The following is a 16,253-nucleotide window of genomic DNA, read 5'->3' as shown; positions in this document are numbered from 1 at the left end:
GTTTTGGATTAAAATCATATTTATTGAATGAAAAAATGAAAAATATTCCAAATAACTTGAAGAGTTATCGAAGAGCTACAAGGTATTACAAGAATATATGGCTTTAATAGATTGGCACAGAGCTTGACTTATAGAGTAGAGATATACGACTGGCGGTTATGCTGGAGATCCATTATCCTGGGAGTCCAGACATCCTCCCCAGACCCGTCGATTTTGTTCGTTTTAGGTTTGTTCGTTCGTTGTCCTTTGATTTCCGGGTCACATAAATGTTCCTTGGCAGTTTTCCATAATTGGTTAGTTTGAATCGTTAGTCCCTTTCCGTTCCAGTGATCCTTTCGGCTAGTTCGTTGGGCAGTAGCCCTGCCAGACGTCTCCGTTGATCATATTGGGCGTGATGTGGATGGCCTTCTTGTTGATTTCCACCTGACTGATGCATCCCTTGAAGGTCTTCTTGGTGGCTATGCCCGGGGCCTTGTTGAAGAACGGATGGCCACCCATGAAGAGCGGACGGTTCGTCTTGGTCGTAGCTGAGCCCTCGTTGCCCACGCCCGGATTCGAGCTGATGAAGTTAACCGCAATGTTGATCACGAACTTGGACTTGATGGCCTGGACGTTGCGCGTCTGGCCATCGCAGAAGCTCTCGTCATTCGGCAGCGTGAAGTTGGTGGTAATGATGTTCTTGGGATCTGATTTGACGGTGAAGATCAGCGTGTTGTCCACCAGCTCGAGGACCGCGTAAGAGTTCTTTCCGTGCGCGGAGAAGAGCAATCCATTGGGATCCCTGGGCCGGAAGTTGAAGCTGATCGACATGTCCGAACCGACTGAGAATCGATCGAAAAGCTTGGCGTAGGACGACTCGCTGCTAAAGTACACGCCTCGCTCCACTTGCTCCGAGCACGGCACCACTCCAAAGTCCTGCGGCGGCGACTTTATTAAGTCACTATCGAACTTTATATCTTGAAGACAGCCGTTGTAGAATGGCGCCTCCGTCCGGAAGGAGGTGAGGTTCTTGACCTCCGCCTCCAGGAATTTGTTGATGCCGCCGAAGAATATGGGCATCTCGACGGCCAGCAATGGAGCACTGCGGTCAGGGATCAGCTCCACTGATCCCGGCTGCTCTTTCTGATCCACAATCAGGCTCACCTTTCGACTGGTGCGCACCGCTTCCACGGTGTGCCAATTTCCGTCGTTAAGCTCCGCTTGACTGGTGATCTTCGCCTGGAGCAGCTCTCCAGCCCGCACTTCATGGGTGACTTTGCCGTCCAGGAGATAGACGGCTATGAAGTCATCTCGCTGCTTGCTGCCTGCGTAGAAGAGCAGGCCGTTGGGGTGTTCCGTGCGGAACGAGAAGCCGACGTCGTGGTGCCGTTTCAGCTTCACCGGCAAAGAGCTGATCTCCAGTCGCTGCTCCCGCACTCCATAGAAGCGGTAGCCCGCCTCTGCGTAGGTGACATCATAGTTGGGCTGCCCTGGCAGCTTGCAGCGAAGATCGTTTGGCAGATTCAAGACGGCTGGTGGCCGGGTGGTCAGAGTTCTCTGATTAGCGAGGTCCTTCTCTCTCTCCCGTTCCTTCTCCTCGTCCTCGTCGATGGGGATGTGTGCCTGAGCTGTAGATGTGGTGGCAGGGGTGGTGGTAGTGGTGGTGGTAGTGGTAGTGGTGGTGGTGCGCGCTGTGGTAGTTGTGGTGGGAGGCGAAGTTGGCACCGTCACTGGGTTGTAGATGGGGTTGCTGTCTTCGGGGTTATACCAGGGCTCTACTATTTCGTTGGCTCCACTGGGGTAATAGCTGGGTACCTCGCTGGGGTCGTAGGCTGAAAATAAGATGCAATTGAAAAATAGCCATTGAGGAGTGATGAGATGCAACTAACCCAGGACAGTCGGAGGACAGCTATTGGTGTTGCCGTTCTTCTTCTCCACACTGTTGGCGAAATTGATGATCTCGTTGTTGACGGTCACGTCGCTGATGCAGCCCACGAAGTAGGCCGTGGTGGCCAAGGCATTCCTGGGGGTTCGGTAGTTGTCGGGGAGTCCGGCAAAGAATATGTCGCCGCCCTCCAATTTGGGTTGTTGCGGCGAGGGAAGTCTTGGGAGAAAAGCATACGTTAGTGGAATAAATAATAAAAAAATAAGGATCGTCTTACTCCTTGGCATCCACATCGTCCACAGCTAGTCTCAGCTTTCCGTGGCTTTGCTGCACCGTGACTTGGTGCTCCTCGCCGTCGTTGAAGAGTCGTTCGTCCACCACCAACTGCCGGCCCAAGCTATTCAGCTTGAGGGCTCCCTCGTCCAGGGCCAAGCCCAGGGTGAAGCTCTGGTTGTAGTTGGTGGCGTAGAAGAGGACACCCGTGGGCTGGCGGGTCCTGAATCGCAGTTCCACGTATAGGTTCTCGCCGGAGGAGATCTCGTTGACGCGCAGGAAGCCAAACTCGTGCGGGGCATACGACAGCACTGTGGAGAACTTGTCGGCACAGCCCTCCTCCACGCCAGTGCCGTTAACGTACTCGGTAAGATCCACGTGAACCAAGTTGATGACCACGTCGTCGATGCATCCCTGGAAGCTGGGCTGGAGATTCAGGGTGCTATTTGGTCGTTTGGGATACCCGCCGAAGAAGACCCTTCGCAGGCGAGGCAGCTCTCCGTCGGCTTCCACCGGCGCCGCTTCCCGGGCAAGTACTATGTCGTCCACCTTGAGCAGGCCCTGTCGGTACTCGCGTTCCGCCACAACCTTGTGCCACTGGCCGTCGTTGTAGCGATTCTGGTTGGCCGAGACCAATCCGCCCTCGCCCAGACTGATGTTGAAATAGATGGCTCCGTCGATCATTTCAATGGACATGTAATGCTTGTCCCGTCCGTAGAAGAAGAGCAGACCGTTGGCCGCGTCCTTGTCGGCCTTGAATCGGAACTCGACGCTGGATCGGTTCCTCAGGTTCGAGGAAGTGTTCAGCTGAACATAGCCGTTGCCCTTGAACCGTAGACCTGTCACCGGGCGCTCCTTATCCTGGAGAACATCGCGCTCCTGGGCACCCTCGTCGTTTTCCTCGCCGTACACAAAGTTCCACAGTCCCACTGGCTCGTCCCCGATCCTGAGGTCCTCGATGACGCCGTTGAAGGAGGTGGCCTTAAGGTCTTCAGGAGGATTAAAATCGGGCGCCGGCGGATAACCGCCTACGAAGAGACGACTGTTTCGGTCGACGTGCAGGATATTCTCAGGACCCTCAAGATTAGCGGATGCCGGATACTCCTGTATCTCTCGGTTGGCCAATTGTTCCCGGATAGTGAGTTTGGCGTTAGGACCCACTCGGTCCACCACCGCCTGGTACCATTTGCCGTCCGCCACGTACTTCGGATTGGTAATGCGCTCTGCCCCACTGCCCATGTCGATGGAGAGGATTGGGTAGCCATTCTGCAGTTCTACGGCCACGAAGTCGGTGTTCTTCTGGGCGGTCTTGTTGTCGTTGCCCAGGTACAGAAGGAAACCATCGGGCTCCGTGGTGTGGAAGAAGAAGGAGAGATTGGTGCGCGTGGCGAGAAGCTTGGCCTTCTCCGGTGTCTTCAGCTCGAGAATGGTGCTTGGCTTGAAGTTGACGCCCACCTTGATCTTGTTGGCCGTCTGACGGGCAGTCTCCACCTGGCGTTTTAGGTTCTCGATGTCCTGGCCAAGCTTCGCCGTCTGTTCACCGACATGTTGCTGCTGGTCCTCCACGCCATCGGCCAGTGCGTTCAGATTAGAAATGCTAGACTCCACGTTGTCCAACTGGTTGTTCGCCTGCGAGATGTCCTTGTTGGTCAGATCCAGATGGCGCTTAATGTTCTGAGCCACCTCCAGTTCCTTTGGTGTTTGGGCACTGACCGGCTTCAGAATGTCCAGGGCGTTCTTTAGAATCTCGAGGGCGTCGCTGGCATTGGTGTTCGAGTTCTTCCACATGTCCCTCTGAGACTCCGCTGGCAGTTGATTGATCAGGATGTTTATGTCCTTCAGCTGTTCTTCGGTGACATTGTTCAAGTCGGATATCTTCTGGACCTTGCCAGCCGACTGGTTGAGGCGCGGCTGCAGGTCGTCCTGGACCTTCAGGAGGGATTGGCGCGCCTTCTGCAGGAGCTCTGCCGACTGGGAGTCGGCCTGGCCAGCGCGATCTTCAATGCCGTCCGTGATCTGTGTGGCATTGCCAGCGGCTGTGATGGCATCCTGGCTGAACTTCTGAGCAGCTTCGACGGCCTCAACAATGCCGGAGTAGGCAGTGGCCGCCTTGATGGCGGGCTCGGCCTGTGAGGTCATGTCCGCGTATTGGAAGGCCAAGTCCTGGGCCTTGGCAGCGAGTTGGGCTGCCTTAACCTCGGCTTCCTCCGTGAGTTTCTCCGCCTCATTGTGCTCCTCCTCTCTGGAGGGCAGTTCGTCGTCCACCTTCTTATTAACGCTGGCCAGTTCGTTCAAGGCGTCCCTTAGGTTGTCCAGCCGGTCCTCAATCTGGTTGAGAGTCAGGTCCCCATTGATCAGGAAATTGCCGGCCTCATTGATGTTCTTCTCGGCCTGCTGCTGTTGCTCCGAAACGGTGTCGAACTTGGAGTTGTCGAACGCCTTCTGGTTGGCTATATTCCTCAGCTCGACATCCGCCGATTGTTCCTGCGACTTCTTGCTCCAGTCGAACAGATCTTCCACCTTGTCGCTGAACTCTCCGATGTCGTTCATCAAAGCGTGCAAGCTTCGGTTCTGTTCCTTGATCGGAAGCACCAAGGTGTTGACTTCCTCGTACAGTTTCCTGGCCTTTTCCAGGACTTGCTCGTTGGGCAAAAGCTCAATCTTCGTGTCGTTTATTTGGGTGAGGATCTTCTGAGCCTGCTCCAGAGCCGCATCAATTTTGGTGCTCGCTGTGGCCTCCAGATTTTCTGACAGAGCCTCCACGGCTGAGATGGCCTCCTTGGCCTGGGCGGCGCTCTTGACCGCCTCCTGATAGGCTGCCGTAATGTTACCCAGAGTAGTGCTGGATCTGTCACGGATATCCACTGCATTGGCTAGGGTTTGGTTGACTTGCTTGGCGAAGGACTTGGCCTCCGACTCGATTTCGCTGTTCGCCTTCTTTGAAGGATTGAGGTTCACACTCGTGGGATCCAGCGCCTTGACCTTTGGCTCCAGCTCGTCGGCCAGTTCGTCGTAGTAGTTCAGTTTCTGGCTTGTGAAGAAGGCCAGGGTCACGCTGTTGAAGTCCTCCAGGACATTGTCTATCTTATAGCGCATTGCGTCGGTTACATCCAGCAGGGCGTGGTGGCAGTTGTTGCACTCTTGGCAGCCCTCATCCTTGATCAGCACCCAGCGGTTTGGACAAGCATCGCACCTGGTAAGGAATGGGATTAGGGGAATCGGTTTGGAAAAACGAGTTGTTACGACTCACCTGTCTCCGATGACTCCTGGCAGACACTGGCACTTGCCGGTGTTGGGGTTGCATCCGAATCCTCGAGAGTATCCTTGGTTGCAGTTGCACGGTGTGCACCCATCGCTCTCGTACTTCCAGTGGTCCACGGCGCACCTGTCGCACTGGCGACCGGTGACTCCAGGCTTGCAGGCACAGTGGCCAGTGTGGGGATCGCATTGGGTGGAATTGGATGCAGATCCGCAATCGCAAGCATGGCAACCCAAGCCAGACTCGAATCCGTAGTGGTCCGCCTTACAGCGGTCGCAACGCTCCCCGATCACGTTCTCATGACAGGTGCACTTGCCCACGAAGGGATCACAGTTCAGAGTGCCCAAATCGTCGCAGTCGCAGCTCTGGCAGTTCTTCAGTTTGATGGCATCTCCGTAGAAGCCAGGAGCGCACAGGTTACAGGCTGCTCCATAGGTGTTGTTCAGGCAGCGCAAGCACTCTCCAGTTCGCGTGTCGCAGGATCCCTGATCCTCCGGATTGATGTTGCCGGAGCAGTCGCAAGGCTTGCAAGTCTCTCCCAGAGCCTCTGGCTGGCCATAGAAGCCATTGGCGCAGGCTTCACAACGGGGTCCTGTGTACCCTGGCTGGCATTCGCAATGGATTTCGTTTCCGCTCTCGGATATTTCGCAGCTGGTGGCGAAGTTGTTCGTGTCGAAGGGCAGGGGACAGGCGCAGATCATGCAGTCGCCCGGTGTGCCTCGAGTTGCGTCTCCATAGTAGCCGGCCACGCACTGCTCGCAGTGGTCTCCCTGAGTGCCGTGCTGACAGGCCGTGCAGATGCCGGTGGCGCAGTCGCAGGTCTCCGAGTGTCCATTGCACTCGCAGGGAATGCAGTAGCCGCCGTAGGGTCCGTTGGGGTCCCTGTAGTAGCCGGGGGCACAGTCCTCGCATGAGTGTCCCGCATATCCAGGTGGGCAGGAGCAGCGTTCCACAGCCAGGAATTTCTGTTCGGAAGTTCCGTCAGCATCTTCATCGGCCAGGGTTAGGTAGACATCGTCCAAATGGGTGACCAAGGTTTGTTCCCAGTAGTTGGCCCTAATGAAGATTGATTTAAGGTCGCGCAGAACCATCATGAAGTCGGCGCGGGAAACGGGCTTTCCGGAAACAGTTTGGAAGTTGGATTCCACCATTTGGATGCGGTTCTTGAATGGCTGGTTCCTGTTTGGCTGCTCCCAGCTCTGGTGCACGAGGGTGTTGTGCTCGCTGAACAGGATGACATCCGGAGCTATAATAGACTTGCCGTCGAAGCCGGAAGTGAAAACCAGCGTGTAGCCCAGATCTCCGCCGTAAGCGGAAATGTGGTTGTTCTGGTTGAGAAGGTAGTCCAGTACTCCGAAGTAGGCCGGCCTCTCGTCGTTCAGTTCCCGCAGGGTGAAGTCCGCTTGGAGGGTGGTTTCATTCAGGAAAATATCCTCCACGGGCACTGGCCAAATGTCGAACTTAATGCTGTCCTCGCGGAACTGCGGAGTGCTGATGGACACTTGACGCAGAAGACTCACGTTGTAGACTCTGAGATAGGCGCTGTCGCAACGGGATGTCTTTCCGAAGCAGAAGCACGTGGTGCAGCCATCGGGGTTGCTGTCCTGGAGGTTGTAGGTGCCATCCACGCACTGGTCGCAGTCCCTTCCGACCACGTTCTTCTTACAGAAGCAGCTGCCGTCGACCTTGTCGCACACCTCGATCTCGGTTCCGGGCTTGTGGCAGCTACACTCCTGGCAGTGCGGGAAGTTGTAGTATCCGTGGGCGCAGACGTCGCAGGCGCGTCCTTCAATGTTGTCCCGGCACTCACATGTTCCGTTGAACAGGTCGCACTGGGTGTTTCCGTTGGCAATGCCCATGTGGTTGCAGTTGCACTCCTCGCAGCCAATCACCTGATTGTGTTTTGAAGTAAGTAAGTGGAAAAATAATATTTTAATCTGTGGGTCACCTGATGGAATCCGTAGGTATTTGGAGCACACTTCTCGCACATTTCACCGATGACGTTCGGCGGACACATGCACTCTCCGGTGGTCGGCTCGCACATGGCGCTGCTTGGGCACTGGCAGGGCTTGCAGTCGGGGAATCCGTAGTAGCGACTCCTGCAGGCTCCGCACTGGCGCTCGATGACGTTCGGCTTGCACTGGCACTGGCCACCAAACGGATGGCACTCGAAGCTGGTGGATCCGGCGTAGTCACAGTTGCAGGGCAGAGAACCGCTGTTGTAGTCCGCCGTCAGGGAGAACACGGATTTCTTGCAGAATTCACTGGCATTGTGGGTGATGTGGAAGTGGTCGTGGCCGCAGTTCTGAATGAACTCCTTGGTTTGGTCGAAGGTCTCCTCCACCAGAAGATCGTCGTTGAACTGCTTCAGTGGCACCACAACCAGGTAATCCAGCCACACGCTCTGAGGTCTCGGATTCTGAAACAATGGAATTATTCCAAATGTCAGTAAGGGTTGCATCTATAAAGTTGGAGTTTGATCCCACCGTGATGGTAAACTTGAAGTCATCGTCGATCTCGAACCATCCGTCCTCTCCCGGTCGGATTACGCCACGGCATCCAGAGCTGGAGGGACAGTGCTGAATGTCGAACTTGCCATCGTACTGGTTCTTTCCAGCCGTCAGGGTGTAATGGACTTGGTATTTCGGGTGGTTCGGCTGGTAGTACTTCACCAGGATGACATACGTGTTGGGCTGGGCGTAATCAACCTTGGACCTGGTGAGATTAAGGATTAGATACGATCGTGTGAGGAATAGAATACGATTTGAAGTACTTACTCAATGACAATGCTACCCTCCTCCTTGCTGTCCAGGTGGACCAGCTTGACCCTCTCATCGAGAGCTGCATAGGGAGGCTTGTTGGCCGCAATGCGATCGTCGTGGTCAGTTTCGAACTCGATCTTCTTGGAGTCGGGTACGGAGAGGAACTTCGGCGTGGAGCACTTCTGGTTGTGAATCACACACACTGGGCTCGGGTTGATGTAGTCAATGGACCACTGATCCACCGGAATGGCTGTCACCGAAATGATCGGCTGGCGGAAGTCGTCGGTGATGTCAGCCTGAAAATTATTGGATGGTAAGTACAAACCAGAACCCATTTTGGGATGTATCCAAAACCTACGTATACTGTCACTGGCTGCAGATCCTCCTTGCTGATGTAGAAAGGCTTCTCCTGACCATCGTAGTTGACCGATGTGCGGCAAATGGTGGAGTACAAGCAAGGATAAAGCAGAACTGGCGTCTCTGAATCCGGGCTGCCCTTTAGCTTCAGGTTGATGTAGTAGGTGTTCGGGAAGTTGCGATCGCTGATGTAGTCGATTACGAATATATAGCGCCCGCTTTGCGGGATGTCCACAATGTAGTTCAGCTCCTTTTGGGTCTCGCTCAGCACTGGAATGTCGCCCACATGGCTAACGATCTCCAGGTGCTCGGTATCGGCGTAGACTTCGGTGGGCTTGATGGGTTTCGAGTTGGCGCCAATGACAAATGGCACGTTTGCCGGCTGGAACACGTCCACGGAAGCATACTTGTAATGGCGACACAGCTCCATGTTGCCCAGTTCGCAGGGATTTGAGATGTGACGGGTGAGGATTCCGGCTTCGTAGTAGGCAGCGGGCAGCAGCACAAAGTAGTCCAGCATCACATTCTTGTTCGCCTTGGTTGTGAAGACGTAGTTTCCGGGATCGAGCACAACGGTTGATGGCTTCAGACCCTTGGGACCAGACACCGTCACGAACTGTGGTTCCAGAGTGGGTTGGAGCAGAACCTTCACACTGGGAGTGTAGGAATACAAGCGGTTATTACAGAATGAGTTTGGGGAGTGGACGACTTACTTCTGATCCACCTCCAGTGGGTTTTCGGAGGTTATCAAAATGGTGGCGGTGACGTTCTCGGGGTTGGGGTTAACGTAGCGCAGTACAATCCTATAGAGCGACGACTTGAAAACGTTGATCTCGTTGCGCACCTCGTTCTGAATGGCGTTGAACACCACGTAGCCCTTGCTGCTGAAGCCGGGGAAGGCCTTCTCATCGTAATCATACCGCACCTGGGTGCTAGAGGGCAACTTTCCGTCCTCGTACTCATACTGGAACTGGTGCAGGGTGGGGAAGAAGTGGGTCGTCAAGGGCTGGGTGCATGCTCGGCCTGTAACTCGCGGGTGGCACTTGCACTGACCACTGATCTTGTCGCAAACGCTGTTCCAAGATCCGCCCACATCGCAGCTGCAGTCCTTGCAGCCGAAGAGCGAGGCGCTGTCCAGGTCGAAGGTGCCATCCTTACACTCCTGGCAACGACGGCCTTGAGTGTGAGGCTTGCAAGGGCACTGGCCGGACTTGGAGGCACACGTGTCCAGGGCAGAGATGGTTCCGTCGGTCCAGCATTCACAGTTCTCGCAGCCGTCAGGATTGCTGATGTTCAGGTTCCAGAAGAGCGGCTTGCACTCATCACAGATCCTGCCCTGGACTCGGTCCTTGCACTTGCACAGCTCCCCGACGGGAACAGATCCGCATCCGGCGAACTTGTCGATCACTCCGGCCGGATCGCAGTTGCAGTCCTCGCAGCTGGGGAAGTTGTAGAAGCCTTCCTTGCAGGAGTCGCACTGACGTCCGTCAAAGTTCGGCTCACACAGGCACTGGCCGTCCGCATTGCAGGTCACGCCCTGCGATCCATGGGAGTCGCAGTGGCAAGCTGGGGGTTAAAGTGAACAATTAATCCTGGTTATCGCTATAATAGCCGTAATGTAACTTACGCAAACAATCTGGATAGCTGTAATAGCCCGCACTACAGAGAGTACATTGTTTTCCGGCAAAGTTGTTGAGGCAGTTGCACTTTCCGGTGTTGTCGCAGGTGATCGCCGAGCTGCCTGTGCCGGAGCAGTTGCAGGGCTTGCAGTCCGGATAGTTGTAGAAGCCGGGCAAGCACTGGTCACACCTGGGTCCTCCGAACCCTTCACGGCAGATGCACTGGCCCGACTGCTTGTTGCAGATCTCCGACTCTGTTCCTTGCTGGTCGCAATCGCAGTCTGGAAAGTAAGCACAAAGTGAGAAAGGGATCCCCTTTGGGGTGTCCTCCAGGCCAACTTACAGGTGCAACTGGGATAGTTGAAGTATCCGTGCTTGCAGCGTTCGCAGTTGTTGCCTCCAAAGCTGGTCAAGCACTTGCACTCTCCAGTGGTCATGTTGCAGTCGTTGCTGATGGAGCCGATCTTGTTGCACTCGCAGGCCTTGCACTCGGGGAATCCGTAGTAGCCCTCGGCGCACTGCTTACAGTAGGGCCCGGCGAAGTTGATCTTGCACGGGCACTGCTGGCCGCTCTCCGCCTCGCAGTGGTAGCCGTTGGTGCCGTTCAGGTTGCACTCGCACTCCCTACAATTGGGGTATCCGTAGTAGCCGTAGGCGCAGGAGTCGCAGTTTGGCGGCTGGAAGGCGGCAAGGCACTCACAGTTTCCGGTCTCCTCCTCGCAATGTCCGGTGGAGTAGAAGTGGTCGCACTGGCAGGCTGTAATTGTTGATGGGGGTTTAGATTATTTCCCTTAGTTTAGTAGGAAATGGTATACTTACGGCTACACACGTCGGTTTCATTCCAGTGCTTGCCCTTGGGTCTGTAGTACTTGGGCATGCACTTGTTGCAGTTGATGCCCACCGTGTTGTGCTGACAGTTGCGGCACACTCCTCCTCCTTCATAGCGTCCATGGATGTCCAGGGAGAGTCCCTTGCGGTTTACCTCCTCATCGTACTTGCATTCGTTGCTGTGACCGTGGCAGTTGCAGGCTGAAAAAATTAGTTAGACTTGTTTAATATTCCTATTACATATTGTTGTAATACTAACGTTCGCAGTTAAAGGGCCTTGCGTTGGTGTTCTGACGCCACTTCTTCTGCTCGAATCCGGGGCAGCACTCGTTGCACTGGATACCGCAGGTGTGGTGCTGGCAGCGACAGGCGAGAATCCTGACCGGGCTCTTCGGGTCCTTAACGTCACAGGTGTCGGCGTGACCGTTGCACATACAACGTCCGCCGATGGAAATATCCTTGATCGAGTAGAAGTAGCGACGGGTCACCGTGGGGTCCTGTCGGGCCACGGACATGAGATGCCCCAGAAGATTCTTGGTTCGCAGCAAGCGGATCCTGACGTTGGTGGCTCGTGTCCATTCCTGCAGCACCGTCGAGTTGAAGTAGTTTGTGGAACTGGGGCGCTCGTTCAGCAACATGACTGGAATCTCGCCGTTCTCCAGCGGCACGATCTTGGAGTATTCGGTGGTGCAGATGACGTCGTCGTCGCGGGTGATGGGCTTGTAGGTGTCTTTGCCGAAGTAGGTCTCGCAATCGGCAGGAGTGTCGGAGAAGTGCTGCCAGGGGGTCCAGGTCTTGCCGTAGTCCGTGGACTTTTCCAGGGTCCAGAGGCCCGGACGGGGCGAGTTGCCCATACGGATGAATAGGTAAGCCACATGGAATTCCTGCGGAAAATGGGTTAAGCAAATGGGTTAAATAAGGGCTAGAATACTATGCAAATCTTGATGAAACACTCAAAACAATCTCTACAGTGGGAAAGTCAACAGGCGAGATACAAAGTATCTCAAAGAAAGAAGCCTTAACCCTTAGGCTGCTCTACAGTTTCTTCATACCCTATGAGACAATCAGCCATGTGTATTTCGCGCCAGCAGTTTCATTGAAATTTATTAGTCGAGTGTACACATCGCTCGGCTGTGTACATAGATACGAACTACACCAGCATATGGAAAAGTGTGAGGCGGTGGCATGAGATCACTGGACGAGAATTAACTCCAAATGTTCCAGCCTGCAGTGGTCTCGGTCAGAATATACGTTTATTTATATTTTCTTGGTTTATGTTTGCTTTTTAATTTGGCTTCAATTGAAAACGAACCAAAGAAAACGAGATACATGTGTGTATGTATGCAGAGATACAAATTCATTCGTATCTATGTTTGTAGTTCGTATCTTATATACTGTGGTGTTGCCCTGATTTGTTTATCTTCATGTTTTTTATTTGTTTTACTCAAGTATATGAGTTTTTTGCATAAACAGAGGCAGAGTGAGAAGGAATCTCTAAGATATCGTATTAGAAAGTATTATATCAGATCCCAGAAACCACAATATGTAGTGCAGGCTATATATAATCCGAAATCTCATGTTCGGATGCATTCCGAGAATTAAGAAAATTGCACCAGATGAATTAAAACCACCATGGCATACTCTCATAAGTAGAGGATGAGATCATGTTGAGATGTAGAGATCTTAGTGCAAATTATATTCCATGCACGGAAAATAAGTGCTTCTAGTTAATACAAATTATAATATAAATATTTATATTAAGCAAGTCTTCCAAATAAACTCTTTTTTTTAGTTTAAAACCAAGTAATCGCTCCACTTCCGCTGCATGTTCCATAATCATGTTAGCCTGCGAGACCCCGAAGTTTTTATAGAACAACTCAGGCTCTGGGATGATAAGGCCGTAGTTTTTTCTTCGTATGCTGATAAGCAGACTGCTCCCAATTCGATTATGTCGTATGCTGGGGCCCCAAGAAAAAAAGTGCCTTGTCGCTCGAAAAAAAAAAAAACAAAAACCCAAGAATGAACAGCTCGAAAGAGTCAATGCTCCGGGTCGGTTTCTAAGCAGCTTGTAAACCGAGACTTCCCATTCAAGTGTGTATAATATATGGTGTATGGTGATAACCCGCAACTCCAAAGGGGCAGAGCCAACACGAAATCTCTGGGCTCAGCAACATTTTTTGCTGTGTCGTCGTAGTTGCCATCGAAGTGGCTGTCGACGTTGAAATGAAAACCCATTAAAATTGTTTTCAAATTTTACGATCCCAAGGCATGGTCCCGAAAACAAGTTGCATCCGACCCCCGGTACCTTTTAGCCTTTCATGGGTTTCTTATGCGTTTCACAGGCGGCTCCCTTCGGCTTTCTGTTCCCCTGCTTACCTGTTCGAAATTGATGGTCAGATTGACTTCATTGAATTTCATGCCCCTGGACAAAGGAGGACTCTGCCACCAGGCCTCAGTGCCGTCAATGGCGTTCTCTGGCGGATGGTTCTTCTCCGGCACATTGGGATCACAATAGTCGCAGACCTACAAGAAACAAAGCACATGTTAGAAATTTTACAGGAAAAAGGCCCACAGAGTATTTTTAGAGTCCACGACTGTTCAACACATGTGGGGGAGCTCTAAATGCAGCATACACTGAGAAAAAGTTTAAAAAAATGTTATGTAGAAGGATAAATGGAATCTATATGGTAATTCAACATCATCTTAAAAGTAATAGCACTATTACTTGATATACTCCATCAAACCAAACGCCACTTCACTGATTTCAATCTTTTGAAAGAATTTTTTCCAGTGCAGGAGTAAAGATCATCAGATTTTGTGTGTATGTATACTGGCACCAATTTTTTGGGCGTTGCTGGCCCGAATGGAGAAATAATTACCTGTCCCTGGATAACCGAGTAGTCGATGTGATCGTTCTCCGTATTGGCTCCCACCAACTTGCAGTAGAGCTCTGGTCCGTCCGTATCCTGGCCGCACGTGGCCGTGGCGTAGATCTTCCTGCCCGTGGCCAAATTGAAATATGGAGGCGTAAGCTCCGCCTGGGTATAGGCCACCGCTAGGCCCAACAGCAGGACACCAATGGAGGCCACCGTCACCCCCATTGTGCCGATAGTTCAAGCACCCGCGCGCTGCGATAACGATAGTCCTTAGCGGACGACCACTTCCGGTTCTGTATCTGTCACACTTGTGTATTTCACTTTCTTATCAGCTGGTGGTCACTTTCTTCACTGGTTCTTATGGTCCTTTCACTATTCTTTTCCTGGAGCTCATCCAACCGCACTGGATGGCTCGTCGCGAGCAACTGACGCAACTGCAGCGAGAATGTTTCCACGGTGTCCCCTTTTTACGGATTCGTGTCTGGCTTCCGCCGCGGATTTTATAGCACATATACAGAGCAGAGCTAACAGCGGGCTTAACAGCTGTTAATAACAGCTGTTACACGATTTTCCGTCTCTTTCGCAAGATTTGCCCCCTTTGTTTTGATTCTTCCGCTTTGTTTACTTGTGTTTTTTGGCCTTTTGTTGTTTTTCCCATTCGCCGGCCGGCCTGGGAACGATCGAAATGAAACTCAACAAACCGAAAACCGGTTCTTCAAGCAAGTGGAATATTTTGGAATCGATCTGCGATCACCGGAGGTTAAAGCATATTTCCGCCAAAGCTTTTCATTTTGAATATGTTGGAAATAGAAATTTAAAAATGTATCCATGCACATCGTGTTGTTCTTGAGATTGCTAAATATTTTGTGATAATCTTTTATAATCTAAGCCATTTAAACATATGCCGGAGAGCTTGCGTTTGATAGTTTAATGGCTGTACAATGTATGTATAAATTTATTAATAGATGCGATATATAAAAGGAAAACAACAGATAATCAATTGATATGTATAAGGTAAGTATATTAAATTAACAATTGAAAATGGTTGAAAGGCTCTTCGACTGACAGCTTTGAAAAAATCCACAAAATCATTCGATTTGCGGAGTCCGCCTGTTCAGTATACTTTGAAACTTCAGTAATAAAATGCATCAAATTCTGTTTACCAAATGCAAATTTGTAAAAAAATGGAAGGACATAGAAATGTGTCCATTTACTGATGTATCCGTATGGTTCTTAGCTTTCCAGTTTTTTATAAAAATTTTATTAAATACGTATGACATAATTATAATAATTTATGATGTTTTTAAAAGCTCTTTATATGACTTGGCGTTTTTTTATGTGGACCAGGTAAATATAGTATTTAAAACAATATCTTTTAGCTTCAACTCTGATCTTTATGATCAGAAAAGGTTGGCTAAATGGCTAAAAGGTTGTGATACACTTGCATTTGTATATAAATGCAATAATTGTTAATAACCCAAAGGGTAAGGCCAGGTAATATTTTGGCAATATTCCTTTCAAATTTGTATAACCTCTTCAAATGGTTTCATGTTTGAATACCAATTATAAGTTTAAAAGTAAATTAAAATAAATAATGTTTAATTGCCATATAAACAGAAGTGTTATAGTTTTTACCAACAAGACTCGCAATCTGTTTTCCGTTATTAAATGGAGGTGCGCCAATAAATCGAAGGTGAAAAACATGCTTAACTCACTTCCAAACCAAACCCGCTCAGGCCTGACCAAAAATAAAAATAATGGAGCCATGCAAACGCTCGTAAAGTATCTGCTAGTGTGAGCTCAACCTACAATCGCCGAAAACTTGAAGTTTATTGCTAGACCGATTAAAAGTGCCAAATGCAGAAACTAGCAGCTGCTATAACAACTCTTGAAAATCACGATCATAGAAAAATTGTGCGAAATTCATGACCAAAGCAGCGACTGCGCTGCCGCCAACTGCTCTGCCAGCGCCAGCAGCGCGGCCGGCTTTTCGATCGAAGATATTTTGATATCGCCATCTTTTTGGGCTAACTGTGTTTGTCGTATGAAAACCCGTTTGGCGGCGATCGCATTGACAAAAGTAATTGCATTGATAAAGACGGCTGCCAGTGTCAGACCGACTTGTTCTCTTGGTATTTTTGGCCTCAATTGCTGCGCCTGCGCAGCAGCTTCGCAATTTCGGGTCCCAAGCTGCATGTAAACGAGTTCTGATGACGTAATTCGAGTCGCTAACAGTTCTGTGCCTTCGTCTTATGCAATGCACGCAAATGAACATGGCAAAAAATTAATGAAAATATATGAACATATGCGCTTTAAAAAAATGAGGAAACTCAGCAGATTGCAACATCAGCAAAAGTTCTTGATGAAGCTTGGCCTAAACCACATTAGCAGTGAACGGTGGGTCAAAGTGGTAAA

At 51.1% G+C, this 16,253-nt stretch overlaps 1 protein-coding gene across 1 annotated transcript; it reads right to left on the bottom strand.

Moving 5' to 3' along the window:
- Nucleotide 1: 1 nt before the first annotated feature.
- Nucleotides 2-14,282, bottom strand: LanA (laminin subunit alpha). The gene is made up of 15 exons (XM_043212358.2): nucleotides 13,842-14,282; nucleotides 13,339-13,485; nucleotides 11,222-11,846; nucleotides 10,954-11,163; nucleotides 10,478-10,891; nucleotides 10,143-10,415; nucleotides 9,229-10,081; nucleotides 8,517-9,168; nucleotides 8,174-8,454; nucleotides 7,883-8,111; nucleotides 7,345-7,815; nucleotides 5,388-7,288; nucleotides 2,142-5,330; nucleotides 1,869-2,083; nucleotides 2-1,811 (listed from the first exon to the last, which is right to left on the bottom strand). The coding sequence occupies exons 1-15, from the start codon at nucleotides 14,061-14,063 to the stop codon at nucleotides 340-342; spliced, it is 11,154 nt and encodes a 3,717-aa protein (XP_043068293.1). The 5' UTR covers nucleotides 14,064-14,282; the 3' UTR covers nucleotides 2-339.
- Between the last annotated feature and the right edge of the window lie 1,971 nt (nucleotides 14,283-16,253).

The sequence above is a fragment of the Drosophila bipectinata genome, chromosome 3L, assembly GCF_030179905.1.
Source record: "Drosophila bipectinata strain 14024-0381.07 chromosome 3L, DbipHiC1v2, whole genome shotgun sequence".
Lineage (NCBI taxonomy): Eukaryota > Metazoa > Arthropoda > Insecta > Diptera > Drosophilidae > Drosophila > Drosophila bipectinata.
Note: the sequence above shows the minus strand (reverse complement) of the source record. Positions and strands in the feature narration are given on the sequence as shown.